This window comes from Gymnoscopelus braueri, assembly GCF_963280865.1.
Source record: "Gymnoscopelus braueri genome assembly, chromosome: 2".
Classification (NCBI taxonomy): domain Eukaryota; kingdom Metazoa; phylum Chordata; class Actinopteri; order Myctophiformes; family Myctophidae; genus Gymnoscopelus; species Gymnoscopelus braueri.
In genome coordinates, this window is record NC_137604.1 from 26760223 (window position 1) to 26782339 (window position 22117).

Here is a 22117-nt window from a genome sequence, read left to right on the forward strand (position 1 = left end):
GATGTCCAAAAAAAGACTAAAGCGTCTGATTCATTATGGAGCAAAACACCTATCACTAGGGCAAATGTTTTTACTTTATTGACTGCATAGGCCCACAATCACATCCACAATAGTCTTTGATGGCAGGAATTACAACTAAATTGTCAATATTGTACAGGAGATTTAAATATATAAACATTAAATTAATTCAGTGTGTAGTGTAATTACAGTATACAATAGCATGCTTATCCATCACATTTGTTGCACATTTCAAATTCATGTTGGCTTGGCAAAAATCTTTTACATATTTACAACCATTTAACCCAGTCGGTGTACAGGGATGTTTAAAATTCATAATGTTAAATTCATTCAGAGCTCAATGTAATCACGTATATAACATACTTTATGTGCATACTGCACATTCACACTTGCTTAGTGTTTAATTATTTCTTTTACTATTTACAACCATTACACTAGGCCACATGACATGAAGTGTAACTCAACAAGAGTGTCTTATACTTAGCCTTTACAAAGTAATGAACTTCTGTCTCTGTAAACGGAGAGGAATAATGTAGGTCATATGTCCAGATCTTGAAGGTTGCCCCAGCTGGGTCCAGCTTTGACTTTAGCTTTTAGCTTCACGTACAGTTTTACTGCTTTTTCCATTTCCCTCTTCACAATCTGCGCCACCTGGGGGGGGCAGTGAACAATCAAACACATGGACTGTCAAGAGAAAATAGCCGATGTACAAGTTCACAACGTGCCTTGTAGATCCGCTAGTTTTGCTATTTTAATTTTTTAAGTGAAAGTGAACAGTAAGAGTGTGTGTGGGTTTTATAAATATGTAACTAATTAAAAGTTTAACATGAGCTTGTGACTAAATAACTACATTGGATCCACTTGAACACAGGTTCTTAGTAACAATTTTGGACATACAGTAGAAGGTTTCCGCCCAACCATATGCATCATCATACCTGTATAAGGTCTTCTTCTGTGGTTTCATAGATGAGCTCATCATGCAGCTGCAGTATGAAGTAGGCTCCTCTCGGATGTGACATCACGGCCCTGTTGCTGCTACAACTATCTGTGTTAAAGTGGGACTGAATTAGAGACTAGGGGCAACAGTTAATCAAACCAATACATTGTATTGATTATATTTAAAAAGATGGTTTTAATAGAAAAACGAATTGAACATTTTCAAGTTTTCAAAAAATAGCTAAAATAACCAGTCTACAAGCTCTGCCTGCAAATAGCCATAGATAACTGGTAGATCAACTATTTTTGCTTCTTTTTTTTTCACGACACCCTTTGTACAACAGACTAGAGTATAAAATAGGGCTTAAAAATTTGTCGATAGAATAGAAGAAGAAAATAATCAATAGTTGCAGCCCTATTATTTAGAAGCAATGCATGTGTGTGTGTACTTGTACTATGTTTCACCTTTGTGTGTATTATGCTGGTGTGACAGTGGAGCTGCTGGGAAGGTTTCTCTGAGACGTTTCTGGATGTTGACAGTGGCAATTTTAACGATGTCGGCTGCCGATCCCTGTACAGTTGTGTTCACTGCCTGGCGCTCTGCCTAGGTGAGGGTCAGAAAGGGAAAACTCAATCACAAGACGGAGAAATAACGACAGCATCACACATGTCAACATGAGTGCTTCACATACACACGTACATGTGCTTTGGCGTGTGGGTTGCCCTGTGTGATCGCTGGTAGGTATCTCCTGCGGCCAAGCAGGGTCTGAACGTAGCCTTTCTTTACACAGCTCTTCACCGTCTCTCTGAGGAAAGTGTTGATCCCTGGAACACGTTACGTTGGTTAGCCACATGAACCCTAGCGTTCCTATTCTGGACGTTTCATAATTTCATAAGAGAACATTCTGTGAAAATAGCAGATCTACAAGCTCACAGCTTTTTAGATCTATTACATTTGTTTAGTATATTTATCACAAACAAAGCCTATATTATGGCCTTGGTGAGAGGACTCAGAGGAGTGATGGAGGAACTGAGAAAGCGCTAAATTATATCAGCCCTAGGGCTGATACTGTAGCTGAAGAATCAGCGCACGCTAAAGTACAACCACATGCTGAACGGTCACTGAACTCAGCATGGCCACCACGGTTTCTTTGCTGAGCATATGATATTTTCTTATGGTTATGGGATGAACAAATGATCACATAGGTATTCATCATTGCGAAGAATACCCTGGTGATATGGTGTATATACAGTATGTGTGTACAGACCCAGCACCGCATACCTTTGTATCTGGCCTTAAAACTCTCTATGTAGCAGGCAGCGTCATTTTCTTCTACACCCATTTGCTCCCCTAAAGACTTGGCTCCCATCCCATAGATAATGCCGTAGCAAATCTGCACAAATGGTGACACAAACATTTTGTTAGTTTAGTCATAATCACACAGAATAATCTGAACAAATCGAATATTGTACTGTACATGCATGTGTGTGGATGTCTTAGTTCTACCTGTTTTGCCTGTTGTCTGAGACTATCATTCACAGTCTCTGGGTCCATGTTCTTCCATTCCGCAGCAATACATTTGAACACATCTGCGCCACCATTCAGCACCTGGCACACACATTTTATTTATTTTGTCGGAAACGTAATAATTCAATAATTCAATCAATTCCATATTCTGTCTCAAAAGCTGAACCACTATGTGGTGTATTAGCTCTCAACCTGCAGGAGGCGTCGGTCCTTGGACAGGTGAGCCAAGATTCTCAACTCCAACTGCGAGTAATCAGCTGCTAATATCATCCCACCTAGAATACAAATGGTACAAGGGTCAATATTCGGAAAGACAAGGCTAACATAACGAACAATATAGACACACATGCACACATGTAAGGAAGCAACCTGAGAACGGTATGAAGGCATGTCTCATGCTGACAGAGAAGGCTGTTCCCCTCTCTGGACTGCCATGAGGAACTGTCTGCGCCATGGTGCGCCTCCTAGTGCTGTGAGAAGAGAATAGTTTCAATGACTATTACTTTAACTTTGGATATAACTGCTTAAAAACTGTGGTCAAGATCATATTCAGGGTGTACTGTTGACCTGATTTGTCATATACCAGTCTTGAATCAGCCTCAGAATATATTCACAATACGACAGTTGAAAACTAAACGTAAAAACCAACAGGTAAAAGCTGAACATGGAACTGTCTTCTGTCAGTGCTCATAGACGGTAGGCTCTGAGGGAGTCTCAAATAGGAACCAGCTGATAAAGCGGTGACCTACCCTGGCTTAGCGGCATTGTGGCGGCCATCATGTGAAGGTGGGCTCTCTTCAACCACTGTGGGCATATAAATCTCAAAGTCTTTCGGGACATTCTGGATGTTGGGCTCTGTAAAGCTCACTCTGCCTGCATTAAAACATAGAATGTGTTATGTAAATGAATGTAATTATGTATTAAACACTAAATAGGAAAGAACTTCATATAAAGACATGAGGATGTATAGAACAAGCACAGATTCTGTACAGGCGTGTGGGGAAATAATGGTGGTGAATGAAAGATATACAGTAGTGGCGCAATCTTTTGGAGTAGATTAGAAAAGATATCTATTTAAAATGTATACATTATTTTGAAAGAATGAATGTATATTTTTATTTTTTTGACATTTCTAAAGGTAAAGGAAGCCACTGCTTCCTGGTGAGTGTGAAACTTTTGTAAAATTAGTCAGTCAGTCTTGCAATTAACTATGCACCTCCTAACCTACAACTGTATAAGATGTAGCCTTTTAGCTATCCAATTCAGATGACTGCCTCCCTGGCTACTTGCCTGACCTGAATATGCCAATTGATGCTCTTGCCTGTGCCGTGGGAAGAATTGTATGGTATTTAATGGTGTCTCTATATAACACATTATGTAATGTACAATACATCCATTAATATACACTATACGTTATGTGAGTATCTAGTGTGTATCACCTGTGGCAGTGTGTGTCTGTGCAATGGGATGTATTCTGTCCATGGCCAGTAGAGGGTGGTGCTGTTTCTCTCTTTGCAGAGGAAACACCACTTTGGTCATGGCATTTGTGATCCGCCTCCATTCCAAAATCACCCCTGGCAACAGGTGCAGTGGGCGGAGCTTCTCCAGAACATCCTGACGATCAATTTGAAGCCATTTAAATTATCATTACTTATAATAATAATTATTACTATTTCACAGCACAATGTATGATGTAATTACATGTCCCATCTACAATACATTGGCTCGGTCTTACTTTCACGTACTGTATATTTGTACTCTTTTTGACAGCTTTTGACACATATATATGTATGTCTTTTAATACAAAATGTGGCATGTTTGAATTTAGACCATTACTCATTAGCATGCAAAACGCAGGATGCATTTTTATTTTTAAGTTTAAACCTTTTTTAACCTTTTATAACAGAATACGACAACTTTCATGTGTCACCGATGCTCTTTTGACGACACATCTCTCCTGTCCCATCCTTCTACGAGTCATGGACAATGTCAGATAGAGAAGGATGAGGCAGGCTGAGAACTGAAAGCTGATGGCGAGACCATTGACACTGTGGGAGCCAAGCCAAGTCATAGCTAGGAGGAGAAGGTGGCACACCACCCATGTGGACACACTGCGGCATGACAGTGGAGCCAGCAACACCGCCGAGCATCGGACCCCGATGTCGGATAGAAAAGAGTGGACGGCAGCGTTCCAGGAGTCCTGAGTTGGTGTCGGCTGTTCTGCACCCTCGCACGCGTCAATACGCTATCTCCTCACAGACCAGCACTAATATATCTTGGAAATATTTTCTTGTTGAAGATGGCAGTCAACATAAATAATATCTATGTGAGCTAAAAAATAATAAGTTATATTCTGTTGTAGATGGTTAAACCTTTTTTTTATCTGTAGTATGTTTTTGTTAATTGACACCGTTTGCAGCTGCTGATCAGCTGTCAAACTGATATCATATCTCAGTTCAAACACGCAACTCTTCATAAGCTAATGTCCATGCATCGATATTACTACTAGCAACTAACTAATACAACCATATGTAAAAAAAACAAACTATTCTATCCCTTTAATTGTGTGTTAATTGTAACAAGCTGCTTCACCTTGGTTGTGCTGAATTGCTTGCCAAGCCGTACTTTTCCTCTCCCTCTCCTGGCGTAGCCTAGAGTCTTCTTACTTTTCAGTCCATCCACATCACCATTAGGAGGCAGGTGAAGCTCCAGGAATAGTACCTAAGAAACATGCACACCAACACACAAAATTAAAGCTGTGGTTTCAAATCTCCATGTGCTACAAATATAATATTCTCTTCCCAAGTCTCCTCATCTGCCTGCATTTAGTCTACTGTCTAAATGAGTATTTCTATTAAATCACATTTCCCTAGTACTATGCATTTCCCTCTGATAAAGGTCTTTACCCCACTACTAATTATGGGATACAATTATTTATTCTTTTGCTTAATTATTGCTTAATTATTATTTTATTTTATTATTATATTCTATTTATTCATCCTCTCACTCACAAGGAGCATATGTTCTGTGGCCAGACAACTCATCCACAATCTTTGAATGCTACAGAGTCTAACTCTGCCTCGCAAACGTTGCGACATGTAGCTATCATCTGTTTGTCATTTCCTGCCATGAAAAGACTCCAGTGCTTTAAATGGACTGTGGATAAAAGTATCACGTGTTATCTATATTCTATATCACTGTCAAAGAGCTGGGGGGAGAATAGCAGTCAAACCTGTGCTATGTCATCAATGCTGGTGAGGGAGAAGCTGTGTCCAGCCAGGCTGTAAGCCTGGGCTTCCAGGGCGGATAGCTTGGCTTGCATCACATGCTTCTGTCTCTCGGATTCCTCAACACTGAAGCCCAAGCCATTCAATTCCAACAGAGCCAAGCATGCCTGCGAGGGCATCTCCACACGCCTGAACATATCTGACAGAAAGCACACAAACGGTAAGACAGTGATGAGGTGAGTTCCTGACACTGCTGAACAGACCATAACACGGTATGAGTGTCACGTGTTTCCATGTGTAGTTTACTGTACCAAGCATTCCATCTGTCTCTAGCAGGCCAGTGAGATGGTTCATGGTGGCATGCACTAGCACACTCTCGGTGGCTGCTCTGACACGGGGACTATATGTGTTTGCGTATCTCCCGTGTCCCAGTCCCTCCACCAGAGGTAGTTCTTCAGGAATGTAGAAAGTCACCATGTTGGTAAGAGTTCTCTCCTCACTTCCAGGGTCCATCAGCCAACATGCCACCTAGGTTACACATTGAATGAAATGACTTAGAACAACGTACTTACAATGTGTGTGTGTGTGTGTGTGTGTGTGTGTGTGTGTGTGTGTGATCACCTTGGGGTCTTCACATGGCCCCTCAAAGCTGATGCCACAACTCAGCACGAGTGTCTTGTAAATGTGGATGATGTCATAGGTCACAACCACACCCCTTGTTCTACCAACCACCAATGGTCTGCTCAGACAGGCCTTCAATTCCTTCAGCCTCTCACTCACTGGCAAGTCAGCATCCAGAGGAGGAGGGGCCAGACTGGAGCTCAAACCTGTCGGGTGACATTCAACGTGAACATAAAATAACACGTGTGTGTGTGTGTTGAAATCACCTCATACATATGTGCATGGGTGTACATACCTGCGCTCTGCTCTTGTTGCAGTGAAATGTAGTATGCATCTCTCGACCCCCAGCAAACTGACAGGCCAATCAGCACCAGACTGTCGCTGCCCCTCACTGGAAAACCATCAACCCTACAGTCCGTCTCACGAGCTGTCGCTGCAATAAAATACATTACAATACGATGAGTAAACTGTACTTTGCATGTGGAAGTGCTGCTTGCAGTGTTAACTTGTTGTGTAAGTATATTTGTACGTATATAACAAAGTAGAACTAGAAAGAGAAATAACTAGAAAATGTGCTCCTCGGAGCACAAGTCTCCGCCAGCGGACCCGTGCTATTTTAATCAAATGAAATCACCTACCCTATCTTTAACCATAGTTCTCTAGGAATGTTCTAATTTCATAATATCATCATCATAATGCAAAAGGCGTTGGTTAAAATATTTTCTCTGTGTGATGTCTTTTTCTCTTTCTGTTTTTAAACCACCACGGCCATAAGGGTACTTTGATGGATTTGCCAATTCTTCAAACTTGTCGTCTAGATAGAATGCGCGTGGTTTTTGGTGTTCTGCAGGGGCGACTGAATATGTAGTGTCTTTCAGATTTACTGATGGCGTTCTCATCCTTAGAAGCGGTCGGTTGACACACCTATTTATAGAATTGTATTTCGTCATGCATCCCTCATGCATCCCTCTAGCCAATCAAAGGCATTGGTGTCAACATATTAACACGTATTAAGACTTCGGCCTTGTTGTGGGATCAATTCAACTCTAGTCCTCTTCTGTGTTACTGTTGTAGATGAGTATGCTTTCTTAGCTTTGGCCTTCTGCACCTTTGCTTGACCAATGTTAGGTGTTCTCAGAGGGACACACACACGCACGGACGGGTGATTTGGACTAGAAGATACTGTTCCAATCAAGACTGATTGATCCTGTCTTACCTCGCTTCAAAAACGTAAACGGTTTTTTGAAGTGACACACCTATTTATAGAATTGTATTTCGTCATGCATTCCTCTAGCCAATCAAAGGCATTGGTGTCAACATATTAATACGTATTAAGATTTCGGTCTTGTTGTGGGATCAATTCAACTCTAGTCCTCTTCTGTGTTACTGTTGTAGATGAGTATGCTTTCTTAGCTTTGGCCTTCTGCGCCTTTGCTTGACCAATGTCAGGTGTTCTCAAAGGGACACACACACGCACGGACGGGTGATTTGGACTAGAAGATACTGTTCCAATCAAGACTGATTGATCCTGTCTTACCTCGCTTCAAAAACGTAAACGGCTTTTTGAAGTGACACACCTTTTTATTATAGGATTGTATTTCGTCATGCGTCCCTCTAGCCAATCAGAGACATTGATGTCAACATATTGACACGTATTAAGAGTTCGGCTTTGTTGTGGGATCATTTCAACTCTAGTCCTCTTCTACGTTACAATTGTAGATGAGTATGCTTTCTTAGCTTTGGCCTTCTGCGCCTTTGCTTGACCAATGTTAGGTGTTCTCAGAGGGAAACACACACGCACAGACGGGTGACTTGGACTTACTGAAGGTACTGTTCCAATCAAGTCTGATTGATCCTGTTTTACCTCACTTCAAAAAGTAGGGGCTTTTTGAAGTGACACACCTATTTATAGAATTTTATTTCGTCACGTGTCCCTCTAGCCAATCAGAGGCATTGGTGTCAACACATTGACACGTGTCACGTGGAGCTTGCCCAATGTTAGCTTGGCTAACAATGTTTGCTCACACAAAGCGAAAACATATTCTCCACCTTCGGCGGAGATATTCTCCACCTTCGGCGGAGACAATGATAGCTGCATATCAGACATGTATCGTGTACTTTTTTATAGATGTTGACACACATGAGATTAATATTTTGGAGAGTTAGTTTGTTTCACATCTGAAGCGGAATAAAGTCACTTTAGCACATTTGTGTTAATTACCTCTGCTGTGTTTTTCACCAATCCTGCCATGGTGGTTTTGCATGTGTTCTTGCCTGTCACAGGCAAGAGCAAGGGAATATCGCTCTTTTGTTTTCCACTCGTTTATAAATGTCTGAAAGAGGTGTCTGTCACTTGCCACGTCTACGATGGAGAAGGACCCAGAGTTACTGGGAGTGAGTGAATCACTGAGGGACAACTGAAGGGAAAAGCCATCGCCGATTGGGGTTGAGTCCAGATCAGAGCAAGGCTCAGCCGGACGTGAAGGTGTAACGGCAGAATCTCGTGCAGGATTAGAGATGCATTGAGTGTGTAGAGGGGGCTTTGGTTGTGTGGTTGAGTGTGGAACACAGTTAGGGTCTGATTTTGAGTAGGACTTGGACTCTGGTCGAGTCTTTGCTTCTGAATCCAGCTTGTTTGTGTGGTTAAAATTGGATGTACATTGAGGCGGGTCATCATCAGAGACGATCTCAGATGGACAAGGAGGTTTCGGATGGTTACTGAGTTCTCGGCAGGACGTAGGACAAGTTGGGATTGCTGACTGGCCAGGGAGGAGGGTGGCAGGAGTCGAATGGCCGAGAGGCTTGACAGACCGGGGGGACTGGACCGAGGAGGTGGTCAGTTTTACTCGGGGGGTGACAGGCCCCTGCGTCTGCGTAGGAGGGATTAAGTCTCCGGCAGCATCTGGTCTCTCCCATGCTCTCTCTTGACGTGGATGAGATACGGTCTCTTGGGAATCATTCCTATCAGAAGCAGGCTGAATAACCGGCCTTGTGCTCTCTCCAGCTACTTGCATTGAGGGTTGAGGTTTTTCTGTGACTTCCAGCACGTCTTTGTTTCCAGCAGCAGTGTGCGGTGAGGGCTGGTCACACATACTAGGCCAGCGGTCAAAGATGTCTTGCAGTCCTGGACTGCAGTCGAAACAGCTACCAGAGGCAGTTTGTATATTTGCATATTTTAACACAGTAGAATCTGACAGAAGGACATTGGTTCCCTCTTTCCTTTCCTTCTCTTCATTCCTTGCTTTCGCTACTTCTTGTCCATTTTCACCCTCTTTACTTGTCCTTGCTGCACACTCTCCTCCTCCCTCTGTGCGTCCAGCATGTTTCTCATTGTGATTTGTTGCTATGATGTCTTGTTGCAGTTTGTTTAGAAGACCTGGGTTGTTGTTGCTGGTCAAGTCTTCATGGTTCTTCTGTTGAGTATTGCTGGGGCCAGGTTGTGGAGGTTCTGTATGACCATGTTGACGTGGGTCACCTTTTGCTAGAACAGAATCAATTTTCAGACCATCTCTCTGACCAGGCTGAAATTCTGAACGCGATATCAGACTATGGCCTGTTTTGGATCGCTCAGTTTCACCGTGATCATGATTTTTTTCTTTCTGTGTTTTCTCTGTTTGTCTGAGCAAGCTTTGCCTCTCCAGGAAGTGCTCACCCACCAACAGAGAGTCGCCCCATTCTGATAGGTTAAAGGAAGACACGCCCCACTGGACAGCCTCCTGCTCTTCCGTCTCCTGGTTGGCTAGAAGCTGACTGCGCCGGCGCTCCTCCTGGCCCATAGGGATGTGGCTGTTGTCCTCGGTCTCCTCTTCCTCATCTGATTGGTCTGTGTTCAGGCCGGCCAATAGGGAGCTGTCATACAGGCTATCAAACAGGAAGCCACTGCTGCCGTTCAGACTCTCTGAAGCGACCTGATCGCATTCCAAGTCACCGGGAGCAGCAGCAGCATCATCAACTTCCATGTTTTCATCTGCAACTTCATCCATGTTATCACCACCACCTGGTTGAGGAGAGATCTGCGGAGGGGGGAGCATAACCATTGGTTGTAGCTTGCAGTATATCCTCAAAATGTTTTAGATGTCTGTATTCAATATAACGTACAACAAACTACAACCTACTGTATGACACCACAATACCTAACCATCAGTGTCACTTCAGTCACTTACCTGGGGGCTGCTGCTTAGGAAGAGTTCCATCTGGGTAGCTGTGAAAGAAATATTGAATGTGGGAGAAGTATTGTCAGGGTTGCCATCAGTCAAAATGTGGGGTGTTTTTCTAGTGTCACTTTTCCTCAGGTTCCCTCCATCATCCTCTGAGGCAGGCCCTTGTCTCCCTTCCTGTGTATTCTCCATCTCAACCTCTCTGCCTTTCATTCCATCTTCTCCTGTATGTTGTAACATCCTCCACCCCATGTCTTTCCCTCCTTCATTAGTCTCTCCAGCTTTGCATTCCTGCTGGAGGATCATTCTTTCTGTCTGAGTGTCCAACTCAAAGCTGTCGCCAAAGTCTTCCTCTTTATCTGTGCCATCTCCATTGGCTTCCTCCCCTCCCTCCTCACCTGCGTATAACTCGGGAGATAAAAACGTACCCAACTCCTCATCTTCAAGCCTTCTCCGTTTGGCCTCTGGAGAAGAGGGAGGGGGTGGAGCAGGTTCCTGGGCAGAAGATGTGCCTTGCGGTGGTGGGGGAAGCCCCTCTGATGTGTCCGCATTTGGGGGTAGGGTGAGCTCAGTTTCTTGGGCAGGTTCAAGAATTCGAGGAGAGGCCGGCACTGGGATGTGAATGTCTAAGTTTTGGACTGGATCTGGGGCATCTACCATGAGATTTAAGGGGGGTAATGTCCGCACAGCCTCTATGTTTTCTTGTATGCTTTTCTCACATTGTATTGAACTGAGCACTTTGCTCAGGACTCTGGAATGCTTCACTCTGCCTGGCTGAACAGGTGAGCCTTCAGGTCCTGTACTACCATCTCCTCCCGATGTCCTAATAGGACCACGGTGTGGCTTTTCTGTCCGGGATACTGGGGCTCTGAAGCGAGGAGGGGGCATGGGGGAAGAAGAAGACGGCTGAGGAAGAGGGCAAAGCTGAGGAAGGGGGCTGGATATGATCTCACTTAATTCCTGTGTCAGACTTCGTTCAGGAGCAGGATTTGCTTGATGACCCAGTTGTCTGTCTGAAACCATACCTTCCTTTTTTCTCTCCTCGTCCTGCTCTGTTCTGCTTTCTTGCCGTCCGTGCTCTAAGCTCTGAATCATTTCTGATCTTCCTACCAGCTTCTCTTTATCACTCACAGTGACCATTTCGTGATTGATACTCGTCTCTTCTTTCGACTTTGCAGCTTCCCCCTCCCCCACTTCATCAACAAACTGTCCCTCTGTTTCACTCCTATGTTCCTTTATTTGCGCCATCGCTTTACTCTTCTCTTCTCTCCTCGTAATTGCTCGCTTGCATTGATCTTTCTCGGTTACTTCTTTCTTCCTTTCCCCCATTCCCATTTCAGCATGCCCTGTCTCTCGTTTATGTTCATCCTTATTCTCCCGTCCTTGCCTGTCAATATCTCTGCTTTGTCTCGTCTTGAACCCATGGCCCTCCTGCTGGTTTTGAGGGATGCGTGTCCGTGTTTCAGGAGAGCTGTTTGATGAACCCAAAGAGGTGCCAGAGTCTGTGGCTGAGCGGTTGCTCCTGTCCTCATCAGCGCTATTGCCAGCGGGTGCCTGAGGAGGTAGCTGGCCCGGGTCCCACTGAACCCCTAACCGGGCCAGGTCTTCCTGGAGGAGAAGCCTGGCCTCAGACACGATCTCATTGGCTGCTTCCTGTTCGGTCAAGGCCCGCCCACCGCTGACCCAGACACACCGCAGACTCCGCCTCTCAGCGGCCTCCACCTCACTCTCATCCACCGCACGTTTAGAGCTAAGGAACAGAAGACAATAAGCCATTAACTTCTCATCTGTGCTCAGTCTCAAAGTCGGTATGATGAGTTACTTCCACAGCAAAATAGTATTGATATTAAAGGTTTAATGACATTCACTTTTACACCACATTCAAAGTCTTTGTCCTGATCCTTCAAAAGTGTACAAAAAGTTTTAAGTGAAAATTCCATTCCAGTGATCCATGGCAGGTGTTTTTCTCTCACATTTCTAAAGCCTTTTCAACTGCAATGAAAAAAGAAATCTTTGCCTGCGGGTGTCGCTGGTGAGGGATTTTGCCTGTCAATCATCGCCTCTGCTCCGCCCCCCCCAAAGGAAAGGATAGGGGAGGGGAGGGGCGAGGAGGAGAGTGGGCGGGATTAATCGACTGTGACCTCACTGTCGAAGGGCCAAGCTCAGATTACTTTTCAGCCTAATTATTCAGAAAACCCCAGACCACAGAAAATCCACTGAATGTTCTAAGTTCAGGTTTTTTGGGTGTAATTGATGTCATAAAACCCCAAATAAAACATTGAAAATAAAAAAAGTGAAAATGAATGTCATGATACCTTTAATACATATTTAGAATTAATTAAGTATTTCTACACTCCAAGAGAGTAAAACCTTGTACCATTTACCACCCATGTACCACTAGGGTAATCGTTTGCTTACAGAAAAGGGAATGGGGTGTTTCGAACTTAGTTGTGGTGCTCATAGTTAATTTCGTTAATGAAAACTGTGATGAAATAGACACATCAACAATCTTTTTTTCCATGAAGATGTGATGTTGAAAAGAAGGAAATTTACACTAGAAAATACAATTGGACTAAACCTCTTCATATTGTTGCCAAAAAAAGACACAAACAAACACAATTGATATTTGGAAATGAAAACAAAAACTTTTTATAATTACTATCATTATTATGTTATTATGAAATTGTGACTATGGTAAATATATAATGAGAAGACAAAGTGGAATGATGAAAAATTGGATACCGACTGCAATTGTCTCCTGGATTCATGGAGTAACATGATTATTTTTGTTACCCTGTGTTAATATTTCTTCTTCTTGCTCTCTCTCCTTCAGATTACACACACACACACACACACACACACACCTCTTAAATGGGACAGCTTTCTTCAGGGCTTTCTCCACCTCAGATACAGTAGCCCTCGCTAGCTCGGCGACCGTGCAGAGACCCTGTGCATATAGAGCCCTGGCTCGCGTTGCATTCAGGAGAGACACCCTGACCAGGTCCACCAGCTCCCTCTGGACTCCAAAGCTCAGCCTGGTCTGGTACTGAGATAAGAGCAGCTCCATGGTGTGCCAGCCCAGACGCTTACAGAACACTGTGACCATGCCTACAGGATGGCAGAGAGTCAGAGTTTAATGGAGGCTTTAGATTTGTCTTATGGCGAACGTAAATTAGTCAGCAGCTGCTGTAGGTAGGGCTGTCACGATTACAAATTTAATTTGACGATTAATTGTCACTCAAATAATTGCGATTAACGATTTGTGTGTTTGGCATTGAACATTGGAAAAAAACATTCTTAATGCCTTTTAGGCTTATTAACCAAAATTTGCACAGGGCAGATATGAAGAATAACTTAATTATTGACATATCTAATCATTTTATAACTGTAAAAATAGCAGAAATAGCTGATCTACAAGCTTACAACGCGTTGTATGCTTGTAGATCAGCTATTTCTGCATTTTTTTATGTATTTGAAAATGTGTGAATTTTTCAACATGGAAACGATAATGCACAAATAATTGCGGTTATCTCAAATAATTGCGATTAGACGAGTATGTAATAATTCTGACAGGCCTAGCTGTAGGTGGCGCAGATTTAAAATAGTCCATGGCAATTTCTACATTTATGTTCCGTCTTGGCTACGGAAACAACAAACATTCCCATTTTGAACACGCAGTACCTGCATACGTTGAGGCAGACTGCTGGAGAGACTGTAACTGCCCACGACTACAGTTGTATTTAGAGGCTACCACACCCAGAGGCTCCTCCTTCACCAGATCCTGGAGCACCAGAGTGGTGAAGAACCTGTGATGAGATGTAGAAAATATGAAAAACTCAATCCACACCAAAAACAATATCTTTTTTTTTAGCCCATTAAAGACCGGGAAAGCCTATACGTTGTTATACCTTTATAACCGGGAAAGCATCAGTGTCATTTTAGATGTTGCTATGTATAATAGAAGATTATGTGAGTGCTTTTTCCGTCTTTATTGATAGTACAGTGGAGAGAGACAGGAAACAGAGAGAAGAGTCCGGGAGTGACATGCAGCAAATCCGCCGCCGGACTCGGGTATCGAACCCGGGACATGCTGTCCGGCATTAAGACCTATGTGGTACGTGCCTTAACCACTTGGCTATCGGCGCCCCCACAATCCACACAAAACAGTGTATGGCTAATGTTGCATTATGAAATTGATGTAGCTTTACCGTTTATGTATAGCCATCTGTCTACGCTGCTTCTCAGTCTTGGCAATAAGTTTGCCGTTGACTGACCGAGCAAGGACGCTTTCTTGGACCCCCACCAGCTCTGCTACTCTCTTCATAGATGACGGCAGCTGTTCCCACAAACAGAAGAACTGGTACCAGTCTATGGTCGTCCACTCAGCATACACTGGGGTGATCTGTGGAGAGTTGGGTCACAGCAATATAAGTATTAGTGTGTGTGCAAACCTATGTCACAGACAGTATAATATACAGGAGAGAGAGCACTCTGTGAGTTTGGAATGGGAAAAACGATAAGGAAAAAAATCATACTTTATTGAATGTTGTTAATCTCATGAATTCAGTGAGGAGAGAGTACCAATGTACTAATAAAAGACGTCTGCGTGTATGTGAATACCAGGTAAAGAATGTGCAGGTCATTTTCCAGTACAAAGCCCTTCATAGCTCGCTGGAGATCTGCAAATATCCCCAGAGCCTCCGGTGGAGCGAGAGAGGAGGAGAGGGTGGCCGCACCCAGGTGGGTAGGACAGTATCGCTCCTCTGGATTTGAGGACATCATAGGAGACATGCATGCAGTGACTTAGAGCATGGATTTAAAATACTTACATAAATAAATACATTTCTGGTACAAGTGCATGCATACATTTGGCATGCGTGTCGGGGGCAGCCACTCGAGACTAAAAATACACATTTATGTGGAAAATATACCAGTGAAAGATTTGTATGTATGCGTGTATAATATAAATACACACACGCACACGCACGCACACACACACACACAAACACACACACAATGAGACAACAACAATAACCAGATGTTCAGGTGGTGACAATACCTTCTCCCTCTTTCAGAATATTGATGAACTCATTCTGCATCAGCCACTCCACAGAGGCCTCGATGGCCCCCTTGTTGGTCCCTGCTTCCAGCTCCTTATTCACAGCACCCCCTGCTGGATGGCTGTCAGATTTCTCGCTGGCAGCCAACAATGTGCATGAAGCATACAGCCTGACATCCTGTGGAGTGCTGGCTACACCTCCAACTATGATCTGTAGATTGTAGTGCATTAGGGCTCAGGAAACGGAAGTAAAGTTCACATACGGTATATACATTACAAACAAGTGGCTATTTCAGGGATGTATCCCACTAATCTGCAACTATCTCTCAAGACAGATTCTGCTAACAGCAGAATCTGTCAGCACCACTGCCCTAAACATGTAGTGTTGTTGTTAGTACACAGAAGCACCCGTGAGGAAGTGGACTATGAAAGGGGAGGAGCCAAACCGAGTTCCTGTTTCTACACAATTTTCTTTTTTACCGAATGGGTTCCCAGATTGATCTGCAACAAACTAAAGAAAAATTACACGAAGCTATGTGTGTGTGTGTGTGTGTGTGTGGGGGGGGGGGGGGGATTCCATCTTCATAGAAAGATGGCCTTCATATACCTCTAGGATGGCACGCAGCATGCTAGTGGTCACGCTGTCTCCTTCCCTTTGCGCCAGGCAGCTGCTGATAGGCTGAAGTGCACCCTGGATGAGTTTAACACCTTTCTGCCGTTCTGCCTCCTTACATACCAGTACACTCTCCCCTGACAGAAGAACAGAGTGTGAAAGGGAAAAAAACTTTAGAAATAATAATAAAATAATATTTCTCCCGGAGGAACTTCAGGCAGGACTGCTGAAAGAACACACACAATTAGGCTTTTCTACCCGGGAACTGAAATTAAAATGGACAAGCAGCCAATGACCTTGTCCTTCCATTTTTCTCATTCTTCTGTCCCGCCTAAAATAGCAGATCTAAAAGCTCACATGTCGCGCTGCGACACGCTTGTAGATCGGTGTGACAATGCGGAACAAAATTATAAATCATACCCATAGTGTCTACTCCCTTTCTCCCTGCACGTCCCGCCATTTGTTTGTATGTGAGAGGGTCCAGGAGGCGTCCGTTGAAGGTGGGGGTTCGAATGATGACCCTGCGGGCTGGAAGATTTACTCCAGAGGAGAGGGTGGAGGTAGCAGCCAAAACTCTGATCATGCCCTGTCGAAAAGCATCCTCCAGCACATCTCGCTCATCAAATGTCAGTCCTACAGAGGCAACACACAACACAAGAACGCTTCATTCGGAGGAAACAAACTATACATTTTGGCACTGAATTCGTTGTGCCTCAATTTTGTGGATGTGTAGCAATGCTCACCTGCATGGTGGAAACCCACCCCCCAGGGCACGGTGCGCTTTAGGATGGGGTCCACCCCGGCCGGAGTGCGTCTCAATTGGGCCATTACATCCACTAGACCATCCTGGTCCAAGCGTACTGCCCGAGGCTCCACTTCACCTTGACGCTCTAAAACAATATTGTCAAAATATGTTTGAGTAAAGTGATTCTATGTCCTGAATGTAGATTAAAGATCGGTTCAAACTGGAATGCATGTTGATAACAGCCATACATACATAAATGTAGCCATCACTCTCAATCATGCAAAACAAACATGTCCTAGGAGCAAACCATATGTTTTGGACAACTTAATCTTCATTCAATATACTATACTGAAAGTGTTGAGGTTGATTTGCTTTAATGTACAGTAGCTTGTCAATCTCCATGAAATAGGCAGGTAACCATAAGAATCCATGTAATTCAATTAGCATCTCCATTTAACAACTGGTTCCTCCGCTAGTCTTATTGCTAAAGAGCCCTTTGAATATTACACAAAAACAACAGGAATTGTTGAACCGTGTACACTTGTGGAATATGTGCTAAAACAATAATAATGTAAAGATCATATCTTCATACAACTACCATTTTGTTTGAGGTTGTAAAATTCTCTAGCGATGCTGTCTGCTAGCTTCTCACACCAGTTCTTGGAGGGGCAGAACAGCAGTACAGAATGGCCATCGTTCACCGTCTCATACGCCAGGCTTACTATGTGGTCATCATCACCCTTTACACAGACAGACACACACACACACACGCCATATGATCACATACCTTTCATGATAAACAAGAGAAACATGGAAATTATGACATATTAACAGTAAAATATAAAATTATTTCTGGATAGTACTGATGTTACCTTAGCTTTGAGTAGAGGTGTGAACCGTCGAACCAGGGAGAGGCTGTTGTCATAGATATTGCTCCCCACCTTGAGAAGCTCCTGCAGGGGGACTGGTCTGTAGTCTGTCTGGAAGAGCTCAGCACCTAGCCAACCGGCCAGGAAGGAGAGGTTGGGTAAAGTGGCACTCATACCCACTATTTGTACGCCTTCAGAGAGGGATCTGTATGAAGACACACACTTTGTTTCTCATTGCATACAGTACATTCAGTGCAAAAAAACGAGTTATGACAGACAGACACACAAACCCTGTGATGTTGCGCTTCTGTGCGATGTAACGGATTTTGGTCAGGAGCAGCTCCAATAGATATCCTCTCCCAGAATCACCAACCATATGTAACTCATCCACCACCACGATGCCTGTTTATATTATAAATCATACCACAAATTCATTGAAATGGTATGCCACAGAAAAATGTATTCTTTATTTAAGGGTTGTATTCATAATATTATTATTATTATGAACACCTCACCGTACATTTACATTATCATATTACTCAACTATTCACTAACAAAATGAATAATACGACACAAAATATTGATTCAAAAATGATTTTGTTGTCTTAGTCATACTTAAGTGTTGTAAAAGTAAGTTCATTGTCAAAGTCAGTAATAGTCCTAAATGTTTTAATCTAAGTATCTTGATTTATGCTTTTTATTTATTTATGCTTTGTTTTAAGTTATTTTTGTAAACAGCTGAAAGAACAAGAAAAAAAACGAAAGAGTTGTAAAAGATATGCACAATGTATTTACAAGTTGCCAAAACTGAAATAAAAACTAAGCTTGAAAAGATGCTTGTGGTTAGCTTAAAAGCTTTTGCTTTAATAACATAAACAGAGTGTTCAACAAAGCTGTGTAATAATGTGCATTAATCAAACATATGCAAGCACTTTACCTAGCAGGTCCATACTGTCCTCTTCTATGAGTCTGTTGACAAGGGAATTGGCCTTTTCTATTGTGCACACAGCCACATCCAGAGCAGTGAACCCTCTCGGAGCTGAGATGCTACCCATGTATCCCTCCACCCGAACACCAGCCTCCTCAAATACACTCTACAGGGACAACCATGTAAATGAGTCACACGTAGATATACACGGACAGAAATGTGCAGTCACACAATCCTACCATGAATCCATCTACCTATCCCTCTTGCCAGCCCTCACCTGAAGGTAGCTCATCTTCTCCTTGGCCACAGAGACAAAAGGTAGAATGAAGAGTGCCTTTCTTTTGGTCTCCAACACGCGCTTCAATATTAGTAGCTCTGATACCAGGGTCTTCCCAGCACTGGTGGGAGCTGACAGTGGAAGAAAGTGAAAGGTAAACAAACAGAACCACGACTCTGTCTGAAGAGATGTTAGTAAAATCCTGTGTTAATTTAACTTGGGAGAGTAAAAGAAATGACCAATTAACACACACTTAAATTAACCCTGAGGAAAAGCATTCCTGTTTCTTACCCGAGTAGACTAGGTTGCCTCCCTGAAGCACTTGTCCAACAGTAAGGCACTGGGCCTGCCATTCAAACATGTGAGTCACTCCGTGTTTCTGGTATCTGTCCAGCACAGGTTTAGGCAAACCCCAACTGGCTAATAACAGTTGTTCAGCATGCTTCACAGGGGCACACAAGGCAACACCTATGGCATAACACAAAAAAACAGACACATGATAACACAAATATGCAGGTGCATGTGTAAACACAAACATAGACAGTAGGCACACACATATACCTGTATGCATATACTATATATCACCAAAGTGAATTAAACAAAGTAAATCCCACCCAAAAGTCCTACTCCTTACTCAGGTACCCAAACGTGTTCACTGATGCAGTTCTGAATTCTGAAATTATCTGGTTTGTTGTTCTTCATACATTTCCAAACTAATTATACTCTTGTTAAACCAAGGTAAAAAGTATTTGCATACACAGATAGACACATATTATGCCTGATTTATACTTAGTTGCGTGAAGGTGTCTCACACCAAAAAATGGCAGCTCACATGTTGCAGTGCAACGTGTTGTAAGCTTTCAGACACAGTGCAACCACCTATAAAACAGGCTTTACCTGGCTGTGGCAAAGAGTCAGCGAGAGTACTGATCTCCAAGCCTGAGGGGGCCGTGAGCACAGACACTGATTGGTCTTTGAAGGACTGCTGGAGCTCTGCCCTCTTCCTTGCCGCTGCCAGCTGTTTGGGGCTGAACATGATGTAATTACTGGAGACATCCAAAACGGAATCAGCATTTGATCTTGGACTGAGACGGGAGTTCTCTTTCTTCGCCTCATGCTTCATTCTGTCAAAAAGAGTGCCAGAGAAGATGTGTTAGCAGCGCGGGTGGACAGAGATATAACATATGCACCTTTAAAAAAATTACTGATGTGTAAGGTGGACGTTATGGCTTGCCCGTGGGAGGCATTTGCTGGCCGACTGCGCTTTATTTCATCATGACATGGCTGGGAATCTGCAACTGACTGACAACTCTCTGGGCCCATCTGAACATCTTTTTCCTCCGATTCCTCACTGAAGAGGAGCCGCTGGGCGAGGTCTTTGCAGTCAGCTCTCCACCCAGGTCTCTCACTCACTCCTCTTTGCCCACACACTTTTGCCACTTCAGGTGGTTGCGTTTCACTCTTTCTCTCAGGACCTGCACCTGGAACAGTGGGCTGCAGGAGTGCTTTGTCTCCAATCTTTGCCGCTCGATTGCTTCTCTTCCTGTCCAGAGGCTTAGGTATAGCAAATGTGGTTGTTGGTGCTGGTACTTCCTGCATGTGTGCGGTTGTTGGAGACTCTTTGTCAACCGCAGCCTTGATAGGGTCCAATGCTTCCAGCACCTGGAGCATCTCCTCATCAAGAGCCAAAGAGGATTCACTCAGAGAAAACACACGCCCTGCACCCTAAACAGAAACACAGATACGTTAAAAAAAACAAACAAACAGCTATCTGGGATCTGTGTGTGGCGGCATGCCTGTATTGTGTGTGTGTGAAGGAGACAAAAACAAACTCACCATGTTAGTGTTTACAGGTTCTGATATGTTTGTTGTGTCTATCAGAAGCCTAGTCCTCTTAGATATACTTTGTCTGGCTGATTCCGATGGTCCATCGTCGGCTTGTATGCTTTACTCAAAAGGAAGAAAAGTACTGTATGAGCTCTGTGAAGCTGGACAATCTGATGATAGCCAGTGGTGTAAAGTAACTAAGTAAATTTACTCAAGTACTGTACTTAAGTACAGTTTTGAGGTATTTTTTACTTTACTTGAGTATTTACAATTTTCTGGATTTTTACTTCTACTCCACTACATCTCAGAGGCAAATATTGTACTTCTACTCCACTACAATTATTTGAAAACGTTATACTTTGTAGATTTAGAATATTATTACTAAACATACATTAACCACATTCAGCTGCTATTTTCAAAATATTTTGTATACATTTTATGCAATTGAAAACTTGTGAAATGGGACATTCTGCATAATGAGTACTTTCTACTTTTGGTACTTTAAGTACATTTTGATACCAATACTTTTGTACTTTTACTCAAGTCGATTTTGAATTCCGGACTTTTACTTGTGACAGAGTATTTCTACATTGCAGTATTGATACTTTTACTTAAGTAAAAAATGTGAATACTTTTTCCACCACTGCTTAAAAGAAAGATCAACACTGAGCTGAGCTAACGTTTTTACGAGGATGAGTCTAAACTCAGCCTACCTCTTTTTCTTGATGATCGGGTGCAGTCCCATGTAGCATTTCTTTTTCGGTGGAGGACCCGATGTGGTCATGATGATCAAAATCTATTCTATTGAACGTATTACTAGTATTTAGAGTATTTAGACTAGTAATACGTCCAGTAGAATGTCGTCATTATTACGAGCATTACGAGCGGAATCAAAAAGACCGCTGCGCTCACTGGTGTTTCACCAAAACAGTTCGTAGTAGCAACACATACTAAACTGCGAAGGTTCCACTACAGCTTCAAACTGACTTCAAAGCGAGACGTCGCGACAGTCATAGATATATATAAAGGCTAGATGGCTCAAGGGGACGGCGCAAGCGTAGCTCAACCGCGGCCATCTTGAAACAGTCATTCATAACATTATGTCTATGGTGCATATACTTTGAAATAACCATAGCGTGCTCAATTTTCATCCGATTTTCAAACGGTTTGGTGTGTTGTAAACACCAAAGATGTAGTTATGATACTGCATACTTATAATTATAATCATGTTATTTATTTTTTATTTTATTTTATAATTTTATAATTTTATTACATCTTTGGTGTTTACAAAACACCAAACCGTTTGAAAATC

General features: G+C 43.0%; 2 protein-coding genes across 2 annotated transcripts; both read right to left on the bottom strand.

Annotated features, from left to right (window-relative positions):
- Positions 1-116: 116 nt before the first annotated feature.
- Positions 117-20074, bottom strand: LOC308076246 (DNA polymerase theta-like). The gene is made up of 32 exons (XM_080416449.1): positions 19876-20074; positions 19270-19446; positions 18979-19109; positions 18711-18867; positions 18064-18175; positions 17777-17978; positions 17503-17644; positions 16903-17049; positions 16580-16792; positions 16154-16296; positions 15547-15757; positions 15108-15250; positions 14696-14889; positions 14169-14293; positions 13352-13595; positions 10494-12237; positions 8552-10343; positions 6626-6763; positions 6331-6536; positions 6021-6237; positions 5715-5908; positions 5075-5203; positions 3922-4096; positions 3232-3355; positions 2852-2952; positions 2675-2757; positions 2462-2563; positions 2237-2348; positions 1655-1779; positions 1420-1558; positions 954-1063; positions 117-669 (listed from the first exon to the last, which is right to left on the bottom strand). The coding sequence occupies exons 1-32, from the start codon at positions 20012-20014 to the stop codon at positions 556-558; spliced, it is 8085 nt and encodes a 2694-aa protein (XP_080272575.1). The 5' UTR covers positions 20015-20074; the 3' UTR covers positions 117-555.
- A 23-nt stretch (positions 20075-20097) lies between these two features.
- Positions 20098-21651, bottom strand: LOC308094918 (uncharacterized protein; the record flags this gene model as incomplete). The annotated part of the gene is made up of 4 exons (XM_080441742.1): positions 21519-21651; positions 20815-20923; positions 20184-20703; positions 20098-20102 (listed from the first exon to the last, which is right to left on the bottom strand). Exons 1-4 carry the CDS (start codon positions 21587-21589, stop codon positions 20098-20100), a joined length of 705 nt encoding a protein of 234 aa, XP_080297868.1. The 5' UTR covers positions 21590-21651.
- Positions 21652-22117: the final 466 nt, after the last annotated feature.

Excerpts from the sequence above, each read along its gene's own strand:
- LOC308076246 (XM_080416449.1), bottom strand. The coding sequence starts at position 20,014 with ATGTTCAGCCCCAAACAGCTGGCAGCGGCAAGGAAGAGGGCAGAGCTC. Across the intron at positions 5,909-6,020 it reads AGAGACAGATGGAATGCTTG|ATATGTTCAGGCGTGTGGAG; the intron begins GTACAGTAAACT and ends GCTTTCTGTCAG. Across the intron at positions 4,097-5,074 it reads AGCAATTCAGCACAACCAAG|GATGTTCTGGAGAAGCTCCG; the intron begins GTGAAGCAGCTT and ends ATTGATCGTCAG.